Source organism: Galleria mellonella, unplaced genomic scaffold (genome assembly GCF_026898425.1).
Source record: "Galleria mellonella isolate WM207_F2 unplaced genomic scaffold, CSIRO_AGI_GalMel_v1 utg33, whole genome shotgun sequence".
In the NCBI taxonomy this organism is placed as follows: domain Eukaryota; kingdom Metazoa; phylum Arthropoda; class Insecta; order Lepidoptera; family Pyralidae; genus Galleria; species Galleria mellonella.
Genome location: NW_026442079.1, coordinates 7,987,525 through 8,011,424, shown reverse-complemented (window position 1 = coordinate 8,011,424; position 23,900 = coordinate 7,987,525). Strand labels below are relative to the sequence as shown.

Here is a 23,900-nt window from a genome sequence, read left to right as displayed (position 1 = left end):
ACACGAGAAGGTACTAATATTGTATCCATGGCGCTTGTTTGTGTTTATAGGCTATTAATACCATTTTCCATTGGAGGAACTGAAAGCCAATTTGCAATCAAAAGTAGAAGAAAAAATGAAAAGAAAAAGTGTAGTGACATTGGGGCATAAACCTTCAGTCAATTATTTTTCATCATTGGGAAGGTAAGATCGTTAACCGGACCATTCGAGTCCAAGTAGTACAAATGCTAAAATTTACAATATCGTAGAGCGTCATGCAGTTAGAGTTGAATGACAGGATTATAGAGCAAACCTCTACAGTCAATAATGTCAAAAATAATATATGTAGATTACGTTGAGGTCAGCCACAGGCTTATTTAATGAATACTTACCTACATTCGCAGAAAAATGTATTGGTCATACTAATAAAATTTAGTTAGTCATAAGTCAAGTTTGATGGTACCTATTACACGTTGTCTTTTTTATATATGGAAAAAACGTTGTAATTCTTTGGGAAGAAAAACTTCTACGAGTACTATTTTTTATATAAAATTTGGGATGACTAATTCGTAATTATGAAGAAAAAAAAACAATAAACTAAGTAATATTTCACAAAAAACTAAATGTGGTTGATTTTATTATTAAATATTTTTTTCGGGATTTAAGAACTTGAAATTAATATCACTAAATTTTTCCTATTAGATATATATATCCCTAAAATCCATCGTGATCGCTGATGATAAGTTGCCGTCGAGCGCCATTAGTGCTCTTCTGTATAAACAGTTTAAAATTGATCGCAGCATAAAAGAAGAAATTTAGTAGAAGAGAAAACTATTAGTGAAACGAGCAACAGAAAGCAATATTTAAACTAGATAATGTCATCTGAAGGGAGTATGAAAAACTAGCTATTGCATATCTACTGTTATTATAATTATTTGCCATTTACAAAGCTTCATAAAGAATAATGACGAAGGGCTAATGCAATCTACGCCTCTCATCAGAGGTTATTATACTACACTAGTTGAGGTGACAGGCGTAAGTTGAGCCAACTACGATAAGTTACGAATTTAGATGAATATTCTTGCCTTGTAAACGTCATCACCCGCCAGCCTCTTATTTGTCATCCCTCGATTTTGGAGTGCCAGCCGCCCGAGCTGAAGAAGGAACTGACAAACGGTAATGAGCCAAATTACAAAGACCAAATACTGGCACAGATTGCATTGTTTCTCTTCTGTTTTAGAAGGCATCCTGATCTATTTGAACAGTGAGATGTCGATTTCACGATATATATAATATTATGTAAAATTGTTTTAATTAAATAATTAAGTGTTGAGAAACTCTGCGATAGAGATGTGCGTTTATATAATAGATATTGGTTCTTATTCACGTCGGTATCGTACTGGTATTTAATTTTTAAGCGACCGTTTAGTGATGGTGATAATACAATTAAAGGACCGTGTAAAACTCATAACTCCTATTTACTATATAGGTTATTTAGTACTTATGATAGTCTTAGTTTTTATGTTATTAAACTGATTAAATAATTATTACCTTCACATATCGTGTAGGTATTATTTATAGTTATTAGTGCATAATGTTACTGTGACTGTATTAAGACAAATAACTACTCGTACATGAATGTGGATTAAAAGTACGAGTACACCTACAGGATAAATATGCGCTTATAAATAATGTGCAGCGGATCAGTGAATAATGAAAACTATTTTAACGAGGTGATAATAATAAAAAGAATATTAATTCTTGGGTGAAATGGAACAAAAAAATAAACAAATAATTTTCTTTGTTATTTAAACGCACTCTCCAAACAATCGATCAACAAATATGAATTGTAAAAAGCTTGTTAGACGCCCAAAACCATAATAAAAATAGTTATTAATCTAAATATCAACTGTCATGTCTAGATAGGGAAACAATCAAAGGAATCACTGCGTTTTTCACCTGCTGCTAACATGTTTTGACTTCTTATCTCCTTTATCATTGCTTGAACTTGGACCTGCTACTGGGGCACTTGTTGACGCCTTTTCATTCTGTGCCTATACAAACACAGGTTAATAGCAAAGTATAAGAAATAGTACTATTGGTTAATAATAAGTATTTAGTTTGTGAACTTAATTTTTTATTATCAATAATAGGTAGATAATGTATGCCAATGCACTAACGTATGTTTAACTAAAATAGCCTAAGCCTTGTTTTTTTTTTTAATCGGGATGTGAAATCTGTATTTTTTTTTATAAGTTGACCTTTCAATAACATTGTTTCTTTTTATTTTAAATTTGAATAATGTTTTACTAGGTAAGAACATGGAGTTTACTTTTGCTTGTTGACTGGTAGAGGGGCCAGCTTCGGCCTGCAATTGTGACTGACTGTTGACGTGTCCCATCTTAGAGAGCGGTGGGTTCTTGAATGAATACGAAAATGCCAATCCGCGCTTTAATGATGCCCTGTAATGAAAAAGAAATTAGAAGTGACAATGATGATCCCGATTTCTAAAAAGGTAAAGAAAATAATCTGAAAGTTAATAATATACCTAGGCAAGTATTTATGAATTTAAACAATTTTTGTCAAAAATATGGGTCAAATTTATTTTTATTTTAATTGTGAATATAGTTCCATTATATAAAGACGAGCTCAAGTGGACTTCTGTAGAAAAATCGTGGATATTTCCTGATGTATTCATTACGGTGGGCTAATTGACCTAATTTCATTCCTATACATTATCCCTCATTGTATATCCACCACCATAGGTCACGAGCGTAGACAGGGTTACCATTCTGTTTTCATTTAAAAAAAATACCTGGTTGGACTTGGTGGTGGGTAACTGGTGCCGCGATGGTCCGGGCTCAGGTATTGGTGATGTTGCGATGCAGACAAGCGATTGCGTTGCAGCAACTCCTGATGCGATTGGTACAGTTTCTCAGATGCCGACTGTGTGTTGGGCCTATGTATACATTCGTCAGGTTACTTATGGATTTTTAATAATTCCTAATAGGATAGTTAAAGACAATTGTCAACTGATCTCATTGTGTTGAATACAATACTTGGCATGCCTGTATTTTGTCAAACATATTAGAAACTAGTTTATATGTAATTATGAAATATTTTTTTTTTGTTTTATTACTATGAGTTTTTTGTTCAGTTCTTCTCAATTGGATCTATATACCGAACTGGACGGTAGGGAAAAAAATAAAATTATAATGTAAAAATTTGACGTTCATAAGCGGCTAAAATGTCCTACATGAATAAATGATTTTTGAATTTTGAATTTTTGAATTTGTTTTATACTACTGAGATGGTAATCAAGCAATCGGCCCAACTGATGCTAAAAGGTTATCGTAACTTATGAGGGCCTACAACACTAGGGTTATAACGCGCGCGTTACTTACCTAGAATAAATCTCTTTACATCTTTTTTGAAAAAATCCCATGCTGTAGTCTCTTAGAAAAACCTCAACAAGGAGATCATTTACCTGAGCGTTTGTGGGAGGAAACATCGAAACAGAATACGAGTATGACAAATAATTTGAGATTATTCTTCGCAAAGGAACATAGCGATTTTAATCATCATAAATTTAATAGTGGTCTAAAATGGGAGTATTATACTATGTCAAGTATAAAGTACGCAGTTCATTGAATTATATTATTACATTTACATTTACAACTAACAATCTTATGTTAAACGCTAAAAAAACAAAATGTGTTAATTTCTCTCTGTCTAAAAGTTTTAATACTAATTGCAATATTAAATTAAATGACGAATCTCTCGAATTTATAGAATCTACTGTCTTTCTAGGAATCACACTAGATAATAAAACACAATGGGGTGCACAAATTCAAAGCCTTGCAGCGAAACTAAGTTCAGCAGCTTTTGCCGTGCGTAAAGTTAGACAGTACACTGATACTGATACTGCTAGATTAGTCTATTTTAGTTATTTTCATAGTTTACTCTCTTATGGAATATTACTATGGGGAAAAGCGGCAGATATTAAGAATATATTCATATTACAAAAACGTGCCGTTCGAGCGATCTACTGTATGAAGAGTCGTGACTCATTAAGAGAGAAATTCAAAGAGGCAAATATTCTCACCGTTGCTTCTCAATTTATATATTCAAATATCCTATATGTTCATAAAAATCTTGACTTATTTCCAAAAAACAGCAATATTCATAATATTAATACTAGATTTAAAGACAAACTTGCTGTCCCCAAGTATCGTTTAGAAAAAGTTAATAGGTCTTTTATGGGAATAGGTATAAAAATTTACAATAAGATACCAAAGGATATGTTGGAATTACCCTTAAATAAATTCAAAACATCTGTTAAATCATATTTACTGAGCAAAGCCTATTACTCACTAAACGATTACTTGAATGACGAGTGTGCATGGCAATAGTTGTTCATGCACTGAATTTTCATTTAATGTTAGACATAGACACCTATATAAATATACATTGTAAATAAACTGGCTTTAAAAAAAAAGTAATTCAATTGAGTTTCTTGCCAGTTCTTCTCAATTGGATCTATATACCGAACTGGACGGTAGGAAAAAAAATAAAATTATAATGTAAAAATTTGACGTTCATAAGCGGCTAAAATGTCCTACATGAATAAATGATTTTTGAATTTTGAATTTTGAATTTTGAATTATGACCTAACACCATAGTAAGTGGGTACAGAATTTGCTTTATAGAGATTGTTTTTATAAACTAAGTAATATTTGCTATAGTTTGTTTCACTACAGGTTATTGCAAGTTTTGTTGAAATTATTTAAGAACCACTCTCTTAATGAAATTAGTAACAAATGAAAATTTTTAAGCAAATAATCGATTTTTTGTTTGTACTGCTATCGCCCATCAGCAGGCTGCATTATAGTCGGGTTAATTATTCGTTTGGTTACATTTTTATTAAGTCCTATTGTAATAATTACACCATTATTATTATATGCATAGGATTTTTAAAAAACATTGTGAGATTTGTTCATATTCGGTACCACACTCGTAACAGCATTGGTGTTGCAAACCTACCATACCTATACCTCAATAAATAGAGAACGCTTATTATCAAGCGTGTTGTATTTTTGTATGTTACCATAAAAGTTATGACGATATCTGTATTATATTGTGCTTATATAGTGCTTAAGTATGTTGTATCATGTAATATTTTAATTTAAATTTAAATAAATAATCTCTTTTCAATTATCTGGAGTCTGAACTGACAGTATTCTGTAATGTATATCTAGTTCGCGTGTCTGTCAGCATATTTTTCCAATTTATGTTGCTTAGAAAATACTAAAAATATAAGGCTGGAAAATGAACCTATAAACCCTTTCACATGTCGGTTACCGTCATTAAGTATCGATTAACTTTTTGCATTGGTAGGTAATATTGATTAGAATTGCTGACTGAAGGGTTAGCATTTTAAAAGGGCTTATAGAAAACGATTCATATGTTGATCGGCGTCGATTTGCACAAGGGTTAGACCGTCAGGACGGGAATAAATGGCTTCAGAGGGCAATGATATTTGATTTTTGTGTTTTCTAGCTGCCGGGGTTGAATCATAAAATACCTGCAAAGTTTTTCTATATTGTACAATTTGTTATTGAATATATTTAAGAATACGAGGGAAGTTACTAATTTGTTTCGATTGAAAAATTAGTTTACAATTATATAAAGTAAAGATACGACATAAGGTGGTCTTCGAATCAATTTCTCATCACTTGTAAGTTGTTGATTCTTATACCCTTCCATATTTAACAATAGATTTGAATATGTAATGAAAATTCTTTCGTCACATTATCCTAATTTCAATACATCCATCGTTACTCAAACTTCAAATTCCTAAATAGAGTAACATCGAGAACCCCCTTTTTTGAAGTTTAAACAAATATATAACGAAAACGTACGGGTGCACGGGCCTCGGTGGCGATGGATCTATAGTGAGGTCCGGCAGGCTGTGCACCAATGCCATGGCGCTGTTCTGCGGCTGCACCCTCAGAGTGTTGTGGCTGGAGCTCGAGCTGCGTAGAGTCAGCTTATTCGGCGACGGGGGCTTGGAAGGCTGATAATAGAAATAAATATCGTTTATCGACATATAGTTATTAAGTGGTATTGTCTAGATAAGTGGTAAAATTAACTCGGTACCTAAACACATTTTATTGAGAATATGCTTAAGAAAGAATAAGATACTGGACGTTGCTGTCTCATTGTACTCGTATTGCATGCACGCGCCAGTGATATTATATTACATTAATAGATTCGTTGACCACGTGTCTAGAGGGGTTGGGTAGAAAAAATTTAGTTTTATATTATTTATTCTATACGTTTTCAATAAAGCGACGCCATAAATAATACAATGTCAGTTTATTCGGCATTGAACGTTATATTGATGGCCATTAGTTCTTTCTTTTTATTACGCATTTATGGTATAGAGACATTTAATCGCCTCACGGCAATATAGACGTGGTAAAGTATTGTCGAATATATAAATCCGGAGAATAAATTCTTATTATGTAATAAAACACAAATGCTCAAGCTTGCAACAAGGTTAAGTATCGTGTTAACATAAGAACGAAGGACCCTCTTAAAAATGATGGCTAATTCTACGAGAATAAGAATGTTTCAATTATTTATTTTACTTTTATCTTGTTGTAAATGTGTGCAAACAGTTTTCTTTATTAATATTATTTTTTTATTTTAGATATTTACGACTATTACGTATTTAGCGATAATAGATACATAATTATAATTTTCAACAATTATGGACACCTATTTAAATGTATCTCCTTGCTTTTAGGGATAAGTTCGTACTATGCTATTATAGTAATCAAAGTACATACAACAATACTTGCGTGCCTTTGTCGCATTCCAACAATGATTTTTTAAACATCGATTACCAACTTTAAAATTTGTAAATGTGTAAATGTGTCAAGATATAGAGAAAGAGACTAAGTTAAGATTTGATATTAATTATGTAAATTTAATTAACGGCTGTAAGTATGGATATAGATAATTCTAATAGATAAGATTAAATTATGATTAAGATTATGATAAAGATAATATCATGTATGAATGAAAAGGGATTGTTACTAATTTGGATTACTAGTCCATTGCTACCAATATACTCTGTTAAGTCGATCGCTCCGTCGCCCCCCATGGAAATGATCGTGCTAAATTCCACGTGTATTCATCACAATGGACTAATTGGTGCCTCGTCAGCGTACGTCGTTAATGTGTGCAGAGTTACCATTCCATTAGCATTCATTACAAAATCTTGTATCTATATATTCGTATGTATATTATGTTAATACTTATAGCAATTTGTATATTTTTTTAAATAAAATGTATTAATTTCCATATTTGATGATTATTTTGATGATGGCTTTTTTTTTCTTACGTAATAAGGTACAACAAACCAGGAAATGAAGGATAGTGGAAGAAAATATATAGTTTTTTAGTAAAATTAAAAATTAAATAACAAGTCAAGTGATTACACGGAGCTATTGAAAGGGTTTGGAAAAGTTAATAGAAATATATATAAATTGTTGACGTCTATGGCGCAGTAGGCTCGTGCCTTTTATTATAAAGATAAATATGGATAAAATACTGATTCATTTTGCGAGCTAGTTTTTATTTAAATCTACTTACTTGTTTAAATGTGATTAAAAAACGACCATCCTAACATCCCGGAAGGAGAAGATTATTACAACATAGTATATATAAAAATATGTACTGTGATTATAACCCTAAAGGACATTAGCGGCGTCGATAGTAATTATTGAGATAATATACAGATGGATGGACGGACAAAGTTGCACTGGCAGTAGAATCATAAAAAATATGAATATTCTAAAATGCTCGTAATTAACTTAAATAAAATATATTATTATTCACCACGAGGGCTCCTTTGTACTATTACGGTACTTAGAAAAAATCTGAATTTCCAAATTTAAATTGATAATAATTAATAATTATTATAAATTTAAATTTGGAAATTAGTATAGTCTGTTTCAATAGAATTGAATTGAAAAGAAAACATGTATTCTTTTGGAGGAAACAATAAAAAGTATCTATCTATCTATTCTTGAAATTATTAGAGAAACTATATCTATATGAAATTAGTAACAAATCGATAACATTCATCCGATTAATCATCAACAAGGTGAGGTGAATTATTCGTTTGTTTTATTTTCATTACATTCTATTGAAATAGACCATTGGTTTCGTAATTACCCCTGGTTGCGGCGCTGGTTGTGCGGGGACCACAGTTTCCGATTCACTCTCGCTCACCACATTCACAGTGATCGAAGTTACAGCTGTAAACAAAATTATATTTTAATAAAACTTTCAATATTTAAGTATATTTAGAGAAACTTTCTTGTAAACAGGCATATAGATACTTATATCTAACCAAAGATATTGAAAAAGTTATAATATGGTAAATTACCATACCTTTGAATCGTCTGCATATCCAACACGGTATACCAACTAGACGTGGCATATTTAGTAAACAATGACATAAAATAACAAATAGATGAGTAGAAAGATTTTTGTATTAAGCAAGTACTCGTAAGTAACCTATAGGTTAAACTCATTGACCTATGTATGTATTGTCTAATGTTTTTATCTGTCTTTCGATTTCGATAATATTTAATAAATATGCCAAGTATAAAAACAAAGCCCGTCTGTTAGTAATAAGTCACCCTACGCACACTGCTGAAGTTCAAAGACATCGTTGTATATGTTGGATGGCTATCATATAAGTTTATTCAATTTTTTGTTTTAATTTCATATATTTATACTTATATTATCCTTAGTTACTTTTTATATTTAGATTTATGATTTAATATAATTTATATTCCAATCTATTGGCAATTAATTTAGTATATCTGTATGATTATAAATTAATAATTAGTTATAATTTAAATACAAGATAATTGAACAGTACTATAATGATATTTTATTTTGATTTACTACAATAAAGTACTGTACAGCAATAATGGCTCGTTTTATTTTTTATTAATAAAAAGAAACAATAGAAATGCTGATTCTGCAGCTAGCTTTGTTAGAATGAGATTTTTTTTTTGTATATTTTAATATCGTTTTATAACTATTCTAGTGATGCAAAAGCTATAAAGATAAGCTTTATGTTTGGTCAGTTAAAGCACGAGTACCTATTTAAGCTTAATTGGGTGCTCTCAATGAACCTGTTATATCTAAATAATTATTTTGTTTATTTAAATGAACTATTGCTATTATAAAATTCAGGAGCTTGGCTAAACAAGTAAATATATTTTTGTTATCGTATAGAGACAAAACATGAGACAAAACAATACGGGACGTAGCTATCTTGTATAATACAAATACACAGAGCACGCGAAAATATGCTGTCACATCCATGATACGTAATTGTATAGGCAAGTTTTTTAGCCACTTTTCTATGGTTTGTACACAAAGTAATTTTTTATAATATGAGCTGAGAAATAGAGCTATGATGTCTGAATAGATTGCATTCGACGGAGGTTCGAATGAGAAATTAAAAAGTAAAAATAATGATGTGAGTTATTTATGGGTATAGAATTAATTATTTGTACTTTTTGAAAAGAAGTATGTACTTCTTAAATAAGTGTTATTTAATAAATATTATTAAATAGTCAGATTAATTTTTATCATACATGATATATTAGCATGTTATTATATTTACACTTAATAGTTTAATATACTTCTTAAATCGTAGTATGCCATATTTATTATATTTTAATATTAAACGCATATTAAGCAATTTCCAAAAAAAGAATATTTCCAATTTGTCGCTATTTTTGGCACGGCTTTAAGTCGTAAATTCTGAAGCAATTTTCACATTTTGTTTTGCGATTTATTGGGTTTATTCACGTGTTGGTATATCATTTTATTTTGTTACAATTAAATTCGCTGTTTTTCTTTGTGGAACAAAAATTTACTCTTTGCGAAGGTAAATATACTTGTAGACATGATAATCCGCATCATAAATTGAAATATTTTTAATATAATACTATTTTCATTGCTGTGTGTATACGTTATACATATAAGTGCCAAATAAATATAATATAACCGAATACCAAAGACATTTAATGCAGATGTTTTATTCTAAAAAGCCAGTCAAGTTACATTTAAAGACAAAATAATCAATATTAATAATAAGTTCCTATAACAATTCTATCTTCCTTGAAAAATATAGATAAATAATATTTTTAAATCATCTGCTGGTTGGTTATTTTAACTTGATTATGTTAAGTAAAATTTGTTATAAAAATTCAATGTAAAATGTTCCTCGTCATGATGAAACGCGAGTTAACCTATATAATAACCGGGAAAGAAAATCCTTCACAATCCGTAAGGTAACGTGAATAGAAGGGACGCCTTCTTCTTAGCCGTCATCGCCGCCTGAATAACTGACCGCATAATGGGGTAAGAAATTTAACAACAGGTACAATTTTCAAAATAGGTTCGGTTGCTATATTATAAATGTATTGCTCTATAAAAAAACGACTTTAATCGAAAACCCACCGATAAATGACGAGATGTGTCGTAAATACTCTGCACTGATTTATTTCGTATATACTCTACATTATAAATATTGTATGTTTACTTATAGATTTCGCTTCGTGTGTTAGCAAGCAGTTTTTTACGCCACAAAGAGAAACAACCGATAGAAAAATAAAATGAAACCAACACCTGCCGTGTTAACTTTATTCAAAGAATTGTGATTTCTTTTTGCAATCGATAGGGTTTACGTATCAAAAATGGCAAAGTTATTGTATCTACTCTGAAAAACAAATTCAGAGAAATTAAGAACTTCATTCTAAGAATTTTTTTTCTTCCTTCGTAGACGTTTAATTTTTTTTTATAAATCTCTCAATCCTTTCTAATATTATAAATGTAAAAGTGAGTTTGTTTGTATGGGATAAAGAAGGATATAATCTACTTTTTATCCCGGTCAGTAAACATATGCTGGTTACGTAGACGAAATCGCTTGTAAAAGCTTGTATATAATGATTATGTTGCATCTAATAATTAACAGACGCTAACTTTTATGTAAGCTTATAATTTGATAATGGCATATAAACTCTAGTTAAATTGATAATACGAATGCAAAAGAAAAGAGAGAAAGTTTCTAAAAAAATTATACTATATTAATATAACAAAACGCATCTTATTCATAAAAAATGTAGAATGTCTAATAAAACTTCTAATAGCAGGGATTTCTACAATGTTTCGTCATTTGCTCTCAAGTTAAGTTTTTCATGGCTTGTAATTAAAAAAGAGAATTAAATTAAAACTACCAATTTGCGTTTTTAATTTGGTTTATAAACTGGACGAAGTGTAGTCGAAGGAGAATTTAGGAATAAAAAATATGGTATAATTTTCTTTTTATTTATTTATCTAAACTTCCAATATAATTAATTCCATATGTAGTAAGTTAGTGGACATTTCAATATTTTTGTCACTCGATGCATACATGTGTTATATTAACGAATGATTAAGCTTTTATTAATCTTTTAACTTTTTATCCATTTTATCTTTTCCTTGTAACTTCGTTAAATATGGCAGTAGGTTACTACTTTTAGATGGTGTATTATATCGAGATAAAACATACGTTATATTTTAAATTTAGAACTTCAGGAATACAACTATGAAAATCTAATTCAATTTTGTGTACTTGTTTTTGCGTGACTTTGGACAAACATACAGATAGAGCAATACAAATTCTCAAAATTTGGCTTATTAAGACCCGCCATATATTTTTATTTAATGTTACCAATGTATAGATATCGTCTACTACAGTTTAAATATTATTAGTAAGATACGGTTAAGTACATGAACATGAAATGAAATTACTCACCATCTTCAGGATTGAAAGGTGGTATGAGGTGTTCCACGGAGCTACCGGCTCTGTAATTATGTTTGCTGGGCCCGGCCTGCGGCTCGTCGTGGGAAGCCGCGCTGGGGTAATCAGTTATACTTAATTAGACTTACAACGAAAATTTTAATAAATACCTACTTACTGATGGGGAAAGGATCGTAGCTGGAAAGGAGCGATGTTTTTTATATTACTAATATGGAATGAGCGAAAAAGAGGATAATCTTTTTTTTTTTAAAAAGATAATTGTAATATTTTTTAGGAAAGCAGTGATCATTGTCTATATACTCGTATATAAATGCCGCGTGGTTCCGGCATAGAATGGGCCACCGCTTTCTTTTCTGTAGGTGTCATAAGAGGCGATTAATGGAACTTAATGTTTTGGGATGAGCAGTAGTGGCCTTCTTATAATATAATCAAACGTTAACTGTTGTTGCCAACTCTCTTGCCAAGCGTGGTAACTACTCCTTTATGTGAGAGGCCTATGTTCATCGTTAGATAGTTAACGACTAATATTATGATACATATAAATAGTGGACATTACTGATAAATAATATACTTATTGTGCTTCCTGAGTAATCCAATCCACTATATCCTATGACTTTTGTTATGTTTCTTTTTAGAAGCAAGGTCTGTGTTGACGCTTGAAAGAGCAATTGTATTGATGGAATAAGAATACAATGTGTGACCACTCCTTTCCATTGCAAAGATAACCGGAGCCTTAGGGAACGATGCATAATATACTAGTGCAAAAAGAGAAAAGCTTGAAACTCTATTCCAGATCATCTGTTTAGGGAGATAACAGCTTCATTTTATGAAGAGATTCATATTCAACAGTAGAAAGTTAATCGGTTATAAAGGTGGTAGGTAAGTAATATGCAATATAATATCCAAAACTAATGGATTTAAAAAAGAAATATTGTGATTATTGTTATTGTTCTTTGATAATTATATAAGAAAATTCAAATAATTTGTTATCAGTATATTGCGTTAGTAGGAGTTTTTTTGCTTCTGTATCTATGTGTATGGTACATATGCCAACATCATAAACTTTTATTATTGTATTAAATATGTTTCAACATTTGTTGTAGATTTTTACATAGGTAATTGATTGATTGTGCCAAAATAAAAGAAATAAAAAAATAAGAGAGATATTTAAATTATACCCTATTCTCATACTTGTCAATAAATAAATATTTTTTAGTTGATATACACGAATGGACACGAGAGTATTATAAAGCAATATTAAGTATTATATGAATTTTTGACTTGAAGATTTGAATTCAAGATTACAAGTACCTCACGGGTATACATATAATATTAAATATCTACAATTTATACAGTTAGCACAGATTATGCCATTGACTAAATTGATTTATAATTGCATTGTTAGGCACATATTTCGAATTGTGTGTCCAAATCGAAATCTTTCTTTTTTTTATTCGTTTTCCCCTAACCATAAATTAATTCTATATTAAAACCTGTTATTAGTAACAACGCCGTAAATGATTAGTAAAGTTTCAATACTGTTAAAGTTATTTATTAATAATTAATTTTAATACGTATTTATTAAATACTATAAAAAGAAACTAATGAAAATAAAAACTTTTTAGTTATAATAAGCAGGTACATACGAGTATATTTATATGTATTAGTAAATGGTATTTCCTGGTGTTAATACCTAAAATGTAGCCTTATTATAGAATAAGGTGTATTCATTATATGGAAATGTCTCCTTTTGTGTCAAAGTTTGTAACAGGTTGTTTTATGTTTCAGATTGAAACCCTATAACTCGCATATTGTTGTTGAATGATAGAAATATGTAAGATTAGTATATCTTTTGTTGATGATGGTCAATGGCGGAAGATTTTTTGAAGGTGGCCCTAGCTTTAGACGGTGGTGCCTTTGTCTCTATCTCGGCACTTCTACACAAATACAGAGTATTAGCATTTTATTAATGGAAGTGTTTTTTATGCAACTTATGACGGCCTATTTGATGGAAAGTATAAACCGTCGCTTGTAGACATGAACAGTAACATAAACATAATAAAGTATTTGTGTCGTCCATAATACCCTTCATGCGTTGCCATTCCTAAGGACTAAGATGTTATGCCTCTGTACCTTGTAATTTCATTGCTAACCTTCAAACCGAAACACAGCTATTCAAGCACAACTGTTTCCCGGCAAAAACACGAATGAGATAGAGGCACCTAAGCAGACGACTTATGTAAAAAGTTTCCCTTTAGTAAAGACTTTGAGGTTTTACCAGTGAAGATTATTTTCCAATGTAATGTGCGTTAAAATGTAATAAAAAATTTAGTAGTTTTGCTGCTCACTGTACTGTGTTAAATATAAGGCAGATTTTTTTTTTGTGTTTATTCATTAATATTTCTTAGGGGAAAACGTTCACGTTATCTCGTAAAAAAGGTTGCTTATTTAGTTTCTATTACCAACTTCAGATATTAATAACTTTATGTTTTATAATTTTTATATTTTGTTTTAAATATATATAATATAAATATATATAATAATTTGTCTATATGTAACGGAAATTTTATGTACTTAGAATTTTATGTTTCTTTGTTAAATTACCGTTATACATGTATAATAAATACACTTTATGTTAATTTAACACTTCCAAGTTGTTGTGTATTTCAGATGTGATAGAACACTTACCTGGTGGACTGATGGAAACTGGACAGCCTCGAATTGCGTGAGCTGCCGCCGGTGGAGTTGCGGTGCATCGGGTGGCGCAGACTGTGAGCGCCAGACCTCGCCCCGGCGCTAGTGCCTGATGCCTCTCCTGGGTTAATATTGTTATACCATAGGAATGCAACTGTAAATAGCTTGGAAGCTATTTTTTTTACTCTGATGATTGACTGATGGTTTTAAATTAGTAGTTGTCTTTTAAACAGTGTCTAACTATTGCAAAAAATTGCATACAAGATGTTTATTTTAATGTTTTAAGATGGTATTATTGGTCTTTTATAATAGCCATGTATTTTTTTGTTAATAAATAATAAGTGTGTACTGTAAATCGGACATTACTCATTATTTTTCTTCCGTAATTTTTAATCTAGTCATGGTCCACGGCAAGGTTTGTTTAAAGAACCATCAGAATAATTATGATCACCGCTTTATATGGGTTATAAATACGGACACATAATAAAGATCTCAAGCCGTTTAGACCTGAGATTGACTCAATCGTAGTACAAACTGTTATTAATGTAATAATAAAGAAGAATATAATAAAATAGCCTTAGTTGTTTTCATGTAATGATATGCGTATATGGCATAGAGCGACAAAATAATAATTTCAAAATGTCGTTGTTTTTGATACTTATCAAATAAAATCTTTCAAAAATATTCAATGTAGTCTTATTTTCCTTCATTGCATAGGATAATAAAATAATAAATAAGTATCTAAGAGGAAAAAATCGAAGGAAAAAATTCTACGTACCATCAAAAGAGTCTGTGGTCATTGAAGCTTGTGAGAAATCATAGTCGGTTGATGCGCCCATGCTGCGGTGTAACATTGCAGCAACACGCTCGCGAGCTTCTCTTTCAATGTTCACGTCGTCCGAACTCTGTCAACATGTAAATATACACATTATGAAATTTTTTTTGGAATTCGATATAAGATTGATTAGTATTTATGAAAGTATTATCTGTTGCACAAAAAATAGCGATCTCAATTGATATTTTGTGAATATTTTTATTTTAAATTTGGAATCGTACGTCTATAAATTGATATCACGTTTTATTTGCAGTTTCTGATCTGAAAAGAAAAAAATCTTAACAAAAATTTGTACTCTTTTGTAGTTGTTGCATTCAAAAAATTGAATGCAACAACTACAAAAGAGTACAAATGAGTTGAGAAGCAGATTTTGTATTTCGCTTAAAATTTGTGATGATATTAGGGTGATGTGAAAAACATCATTTACCGGTTTAGTGCCGTTGGCGCCGCTGGCACCATAATCCGATGACGAGTCCATTTCTACTTCAGAAAGATCACGCGAGGGGTTCTTGGCAAACCATACGCCAAGTTCATAAGTCAACTTAGCTTCTTTCACTTTCTGTTCCCACAGCTATTAAGAAAAAATAAGAGTTATTTTTCTTTCAATAAATTCAAAAAACAAATAATTTATATTTCACCCAGCTTAGTAAAGTGCTTTTCACAAAAGAATCTCTTATACCCTTTTATTAAAAACAAAATTGCATCTTGGTAAATGGCTTGACATTAACGTTCCATTTTATTTGAAATACAGATATTAGTAAGGTTATTGCTTATAAAATTAAACGTACCGTAAAATAGATGCAATTTTAATTTTAGTCCAAAGAAGTAAAATTTGCTTTTAATGTGAATGAAGGAAATAATCATAGAAAACTACAATTATTATATATAGATAGATACACCAATAATGAAATATTTATACGTGTTTTTATTACCTTGAGTCCTCCTTGAGAATTAGGATCTTTGTTGGTCTCGGAAAGAGAAAACGCATGTGTTGCAGAGCCGACATCATCAAGCATTACAAATATCAATGCAGATATCTCCTTGCTGTTCCGATTACATTTTGGGAAGTGCAGCAACTTGTCCACCATATATTTAGGCCTACAAACAGTATCTTTCTAAGGCCTAAGCAAAGCAAAAGCAAAGCTTTGCTAGGTAAGGAAACAAAACATTCGCAAAACGCATTCGAAATGCTGTAAAACTGAGATAAAGTTTAAAGTATTGTAATTGTATCTAAGTTATGTTTTTGTTTTGAAAATTACCTAATTAGCTTGAATGGGTATGCGCTGTTCTTGGATAATTGTTTTTTGCAGACCAACAGCATATCAGTTAGAAGAACGACGCGAACTTCGATCTGTAATAAAAGATACTGTTTTATGTGCACAATAATAAATTAAATAAATATCTACAACAGTAATGTGTACGTAATTATTTGCAATTATCGCAATATTTGTCATTATTACAATCGCAATATTTAGTTGAGACATTCGCATTTAATTGCATGATATTTTCAAATATATAACAGCAATTTGTGTAATGTATTTAATAATCGATGTATTTTGTTATGTATATGTCTTATATATAAACTGAAATTGAAATCATTAGTATCCTTTTAAAGAGTGTTCTACCAGCGAAATAGAAAATTTTTCTCAATGTGACATGGGCTATAAAAAAAAAACATTAAGCATCTATTAAACTATAGAACTTTCAACATTTATTTGACATTTACGACCCATGTTTCATTGGGAAAAATATTTTAAAAGGTTGCTAATGATATAATTTTATTTTATATACCTAAATATTACTCTAATCTATAGTTTATTAAAAACATTACGTAGAGGAAATAGAACAGATTCAGAATTTTATGGTTGAAAAATCACGCAATAAGAAGATAAGCTAAAAACGAACTGTTGATTTAAAATGATACCCTTCCTTATATTTTCCTAAGAACTGTGTAACAGTGTATAAATCAGAAAAATAATTGGACGGCAGTTACCGACTGCTATAAAATGATCAAATGTTGCATAGCAAATAGGATCCGACCGAGGAAATGATAACAGAAAATATTTGAAGTACCCGTCTGGTCCACTTTTACAAATTGCTGTTTTATTAGAAATAAATTTATCGGATGCATCCGAACCCCAGAATACGCGAGCGAATGAATAATAATATAATGATATTTTGCCACTAAAACATGATTGTTAAATTAGTTAAAACACGTATTTTATTTTATTATAAATGACGTGTTTATTAATAATTCGAAGCAACATTTTTTAGTGGCTTTATTAACCCCGTTGTATGCAAGGCTTGCCTCTTTGGGATTAATGTTGTCCTTGAAACGAAGATCGCCTTGGTGGATCAGAGTTCTGCTGTGACTTGGCAGACAGTTAACCATCGGAGCCTTTAGATTTAACTGTGCGTACTGGCGGAAGTATTTATCCATATCTTCGTCTTTGAAATCCTGAAACAGATACTTATTTTTTTATTCTTGTACTGAAATTAAATAAAAAAAACTAATGTAATTAATGGGAACATTTTATGCACATTATGCTCTTGGTTACCCTTGTATATAAATACTTTAGCAAATGTCGTCGACTCGTCAAATAAAATAATTTGAAAGTTAACATTGAGCGGTCTCCCATTCATTTTATCATCATGGAAATTCAATTTGTAAATACTGATTTGAAAGCAAATGTAGTTTGTATTTGATTTTTTAAAGTAAGTAGCGTCTATCTCATATATGAGTTTTGGAATGGTTGAATAGTATTGAATTTATTTAAACTCATAATCGGGGCTTAACACGCCGTGATTACAGGTAAATAACTATTTATTTATTTATTTTTTCTTCCGAAGATAGAAAGACTCTGGAGATCAAAATATACCCCTGGTTTATTTGTGTCTCTGTTGTAAAGCAGTTGTGCTTGCATAGCTGTAATGGTTTGAAGGGATATAGCAGTGAAATTACAGGGCACGAAGGCATATATTTTAAATTCACGATCGGAACTTAATGCGACACGATTACAGGCAAATAGTACCTGCATACCCGATTTTTATTGCCGACATTTCGTTGTAGATTATATAAACGTAGTATGGATGCTGTCAGTGCGGTGTGTATGGCAGTTATAGACTATTATAGTAATATTAACTTCGTACAATTTTATATAAAAAAGATATTACATTTATCGGCCATACATTCCTGTACCGACAGGAATGCATAGCCGATAAATGTAAAATGTAAATATTAATTTATTCTGCTTGTGAATGTCGAAATTTAACTGTACAATTTAAATATTTTAAATAATATGTAATACTTAATTGAAATATTCGAATGTTTGTAATTGTATAAATATAATGCACCTACCATTATTTGCAATTTTATTGTTAAAACATTTCGTAAGCACGCATTATATTTTAAAGTAATAATTACCGATTTAATTTACGTGTAAATAAATAGATCGAAGGTCGACTATTATTCGAAACCCTCAAACTGAGTTTATTTATTTATCTGTATGACAAGCAATAAATACATTAAATAAATAAATAATGTGAGAATGGGCGAAGAAAGTACGCGGGCTGCCAGAAAAAGACATTCACTTTTGTCTTGCCAGGATATGATGTGGTGCAATCCATTTCGATATCAGCTATAAAATCAGGTATGTAGATACTCGCGTCGCGTTAAGTCCCGATCATGAATTTAAATATGTGTTAACAATGCATTTTTATATTTTTATTCACTAGTATTTAATTCACTAGCTGTATTCCGCGGCTTTGCCTGCGTACATCAGTTTATAAAGTATTCTATGGTTATGATATAATTTACTCGAATACCTAATTCCATGCAAATCTGTTTAGTAATTTTTGCGTTAAAGACTAACAAATATCCTTCCATTTGTCTATTCTTATAAAGTGTCGTATTTAGAATATTAATAAAATCGCGTATTTTCTTTTCTTTATGCAACTTAGAATGACAAACAAGCTAACGGTCCGCCTGATGGAAAGTGATAACCGTCGCCTATAGACATATTAATAGGATAATTAATATTAATAGGATTTATAGTACAATCGTCTTTTCTGTACTGATCGTTTGTTTGTAACGGATAAATTTAAAAAAGGTGAAAGAATTTCTAAAATCGGTTAAGTATAACCGATTTTAGAAATTCTTTCACCTGTAGAAAGCTACATTATCAGCAAGTAATATAGACTATACATTATTTTCAAAATTCTATGTACCCGCACAAAGCCAGCCCGTATCGCTAGTATTAAATATTGTTAAAAAAGAGGTGCTCATTCTTAGGTTATAAATAATCTATATAACTTAATAAAAAATCCTTCATCGGAAACAATAATAACATAAAAAGACACATAAATAAAGTCTTTTTTAATTTTTTTTTGACAATCTTTAATACAATATTAATAACTAGATGATCCGATGAACTTCGTATCATCTGTAAAATGTAATGTAAATAGGACTCTATTTTCCGCGCTTAGCCTCTCATTTGAGCCATTGTGCGTATGACTTCGTATCATCTACAACGCCATCTGGTAAATGTAAACTGAAGTAGCGATTCGAATTATATACTTTTAATTTTTAGATTTTCCAGCTACACTTTAGGGTTTTAAGACTACTTTTTCTTAACCACCCTAACACCACAACGAATAAAATAAAAACAAAAAAAGAGTTATTAAAATCGATCAAGCTGTTTTTGAGTTTAAGCAAGATTAATGAACAGGAATTGATTTTTATATATGCAGATAGAGAAACCACTGGACATATGACAGCACCATCCAGTCGCAAATAAAATAGAGCTTGCACTACGGGTAGGCGATATTCGACACTGATTGACATACTTAAATACTTTCATAAATACATACATATTATACACAAAAAACATCCAGATAACAACCAAACTGTAACCATCAAACCTGTAACCATCAGAAGGTGAGGCAGTGAGTTAAACCATTACACCAAGATACCGCTATAGCAAGATCGTCTATATCTTTACGCTGGTCTATATTTTTATGCTGTTGAAAAGGAACATGTTGTTTGTGTTGAGACATAAAAAGTTTTCTTAATTGAAACGACATACATATAATAATTTACAACAAAATCAATTATTGTATTCCTCTGGGTATTGTCAGATCAACGCTATAAAGCCGAACATGGTTCATTCTCAATCTGATCTCAATATGGTAACTAGAAATACTTCGAGATTAAAATACAGAAGATTTATGAGGTATATATAACAGTTAAAATACTTCATACCATAATCGAAACTATTGCACCACCGTTTATCAACGTTTATCTACCAACTTCAAAAAGAAGTAAAATCTCAATTCTGTTTTTTTTTCATATTTGTTACCTCACAACTCCGTCAGCTACAAACTGATTTGAAATTACATTTTTATCTGAAAGGTGCCATAGGGATTTAATGAAATCGGTTTAGTAATTTATTTCAAAAATCAAAATAACTTGTCATATTTTAAATTCGATACTAACACGGGTCCAGCAAATTATACCATGTTAAGTATATTTTCTGAAAAAAGAAAAATGTTAAATCAATTAGTTAATATCTTTAATACAAATGAATTAATACATAAGAGTCACTACCCACGCCCACCACAGCGTGGTGGAGACATGGGAGCGTGGTAAAGCAAAATAGATGCGATCGGAGTTGTTTGCGATTAATGTAAGGCTTTTGTTTGCGTAAACCATATTACATTCCAAAAATACACTTAATTTCTATGGGGCTAAAGATAAAGCTTTAGATTAAATAAATCATGCTTAACCGACACAATTTAAGAAGTTTAAGTTGACGGTGTCTTTTGTAATGAATCTATTGTAAGAGTAGGTGTTCCTCAAGGATCAATCCTTGGTCCATTTTTAGTCCCTTTTTATTTTTAGTGTATATAAATGACTGTTTTCTGCCATGCAGGATAGATGCCATATAAATGGTATATTTACAGATGACACTTCTTTGATATTCAAAAGAAAACTCGGTTGCATTTCCTGTATTGGTATACTATTAACAATTTCGTATTAAGAAAATAAAATGTGTATTTTTTTACTTTTTAGGTATCCCAAAAATATTTCTGTTATTAAAATAAATACATTAGTCTAATTTTATCAATTCAACTACTTTTCTCAGGATCACTCTCAAGAAAAAAAATCCAATAGGCTCATATATAAAGACTTTTGCAGTACGCAAGGTCACATAGTACACCAATTTTGATATTGCAAAATTAGTAATTGCAGTTATTTTCATAGTATTTTATCTTATGGGATGTTTATCATCATCATATCAGCCGTTAACTGTCCACTGCTGAATATAGGGCTCTCCAATTGAAGGGGGGTCTTGTCAGTAAATGCCATACTTAGCGGGTGGGTTGGCAACCGCTGTTAGGTTTTGGGGATATTTTAAATGGGATACTGCTGTCCATCCTTTGGCCATTACGTTTTATTGGTTGCTTCTTATGACACCTAACGGAATGAAAGGTGTGGCCAAATTTATGCCGTGACCATAAGATAGCAGCTGACGTTCAGAATATATTTATTCTGCATAGATGTGCGACTCGAGCTATTTACTGTCTGTAAAACCGTATTTCATTGAGAAAGAAGTTTAAAGACTAAATTTATTGTAGCGAAAGAGAAAGAAATTTATTGTAGCATATATTTACAATATACGCACGCAAACATATAATATATACGTAAGAACTAATATTTGTATCAACAGTCATGTTCATAGTTTCAATGATAGACATAAATATAAGTTTGTTATTAAGAATCGTTTACAAAAAGTAAATAGACTCCTTTTGGAAATGGGTGATAAAATTTATAAAAAGATTTCAAACTATACATTGGATATATCTTTCAACAAATTTAAAGTTTTATTAAAAAAATTAAGGATTAAGATCTTTTTCACATTAAATTGTTACTTACAAGGCTCTAAATGGTCATGCATGGGATATTTATTATGTATAAATTAGGTAACATATATCTGAATATATTTTGTTTGACATACAATTCAATTATAATATTAAAATAACTCTTATGCTCTTTGCTTCTCTGTATTGATACAAATTTATAATTGTAAACTCAATTTGTTTGTTGTTTGTTTTGTTGAAAACAACAGTTGATTTTTGTTTGCCCGTTCTTCTCAATGAAATTGCATTCCAAATGGGCGTTAGAATTATTTTAAAATTCGGAAATGTTTTTAATTTCTTTTATACAACTTCGAAATGGCAAACAAGCTGACAGCCCACCTGATGAAAAGTGGTAACCGTCGTCTATAGACATGAGCAGTACCATGGATATAACAGAGTATACTGTTTCGCCCATGATACTCCCCATGCGTTGCTATTCCTGAGGACTCAGGTGTTATTCCTCCGTACCCAGTAAATTCGCGCCATATCCCACCCTTCAAACCGAAACACAGCCATGCAAACACAACTGCTTTACGGCTGAAACACGAATGGGACAGAGATACCCAAGCAATCGACTTTTGTACAAAGTCTCTCTCTGGTGAGTTAATTAAATTTACTTGAGCAAAAAATAATCTTTATTGATAGACCCTGGAACGGAATTGGACTGCATTGTATTATGAATATATATATATTGTTTTTTACGTAATAATAATCTACCAGACCGAGATCGGGTCGAGAATAAACCGCAACCGAGATCATGGTGTGGATCCGGCCTTACATACAAAACATTCACACACAGAGAAAAGTTAATTAAAGTAATCCAACATTAATAAAAGTTATTCAATATAATACTCACAAGCTCGTACGCATCGATAGAGTTGGCGAGGGCTTCCAATCTCTCTAGTTCCTCGCGTTGCCGGATAGAGCGGTTCAGATCCAATACATAATTTTTGGAGAAAGATTCCTGTATAATAAATGGCGAACAAATGTAATCAAAGACATTTTCCTATTCAATATCTTAAAACTAAAATATTGTTGTTTCTATATTGTTATTGTTATATAATATTTTGTAATAAGTGTTGTTAATAATTTTATAAGACTATTTTTTAGTGCACTTTGTACTCGATATTATTTTGTATATTGAACCGATTTTTAAATAATTCTTTAATGTAGAATGATAATAAAAAAACCTAATTTATAATGAATGAATGAATGAATTTAAAATATAGGAAGTCGTCAAATAATCCTTACCAAGGAGCGTGCGGCTCTTATCTATAGGTATATACATATTTTATAAAAAAATGTATATTAAAATATAATATTACGGTAATATGATTAACACGATAATAATATTCTAGGCGTTGTAGGTAAGTTTGTAATTATTTTTAATAAAATTGCTACATCGATATTTACCTCTAAGTTTCTTTGCTATTTTATAGTTATTATTGATTTTCATAAGTAATATGAATAAAATTTATTTTTCCTGATTTATAAATAACCAGTTTCTATTTGTATTTTTTCTTTAAAATTGTAATTTCAACAGGTAATTAATGTGATATAATTGTAAGTAGA

General features: G+C 30.6%; 1 protein-coding gene across 4 annotated transcripts in view; it reads right to left on the bottom strand.

The window, feature by feature from the left end:
• LOC113520702 (uncharacterized) overlaps nucleotides 1-23,900 on the bottom strand; it is a 131,327-nt gene that overhangs the window by 5,841 nt on the left and 101,586 nt on the right. The window contains exons 10-23 of one of the 4 annotated variants that reach the window (XM_052896755.1): nucleotides 23,185-23,292; nucleotides 17,719-17,868; nucleotides 16,670-16,761; nucleotides 16,343-16,508; nucleotides 15,838-15,981; nucleotides 15,354-15,480; nucleotides 14,570-14,696; nucleotides 11,876-11,976; nucleotides 8,227-8,309; nucleotides 5,901-6,055; nucleotides 2,795-2,938; nucleotides 2,312-2,441; nucleotides 1,939-2,033; nucleotides 1,065-1,145 (exon numbers count right to left, since the gene is read on the bottom strand). In XM_052896755.1, the coding sequence (XP_052752715.1) occupies nucleotides 1,100-1,145; nucleotides 1,939-2,033; nucleotides 2,312-2,441; nucleotides 2,795-2,938; nucleotides 5,901-6,055; nucleotides 8,227-8,309; nucleotides 11,876-11,976; nucleotides 14,570-14,696; nucleotides 15,354-15,480; nucleotides 15,838-15,981; nucleotides 16,343-16,508; nucleotides 16,670-16,761; nucleotides 17,719-17,868; nucleotides 23,185-23,292 (1,668 nt within the window). In that variant the 3' untranslated portion in view covers nucleotides 1,065-1,099. The remainder of the gene's footprint in view (nucleotides 1-1,064; nucleotides 1,146-1,938; nucleotides 2,034-2,311; nucleotides 2,442-2,794; nucleotides 2,939-5,900; nucleotides 6,056-8,226; nucleotides 8,310-11,875; nucleotides 11,977-14,569; nucleotides 14,697-15,353; nucleotides 15,481-15,837; nucleotides 15,982-16,342; nucleotides 16,509-16,669; nucleotides 16,762-17,718; nucleotides 17,869-23,184; nucleotides 23,293-23,900) is intronic. The other 3 variants (XM_026906112.3, XM_031911619.2, XM_026906120.3) reach the window with 3 other exon arrangements.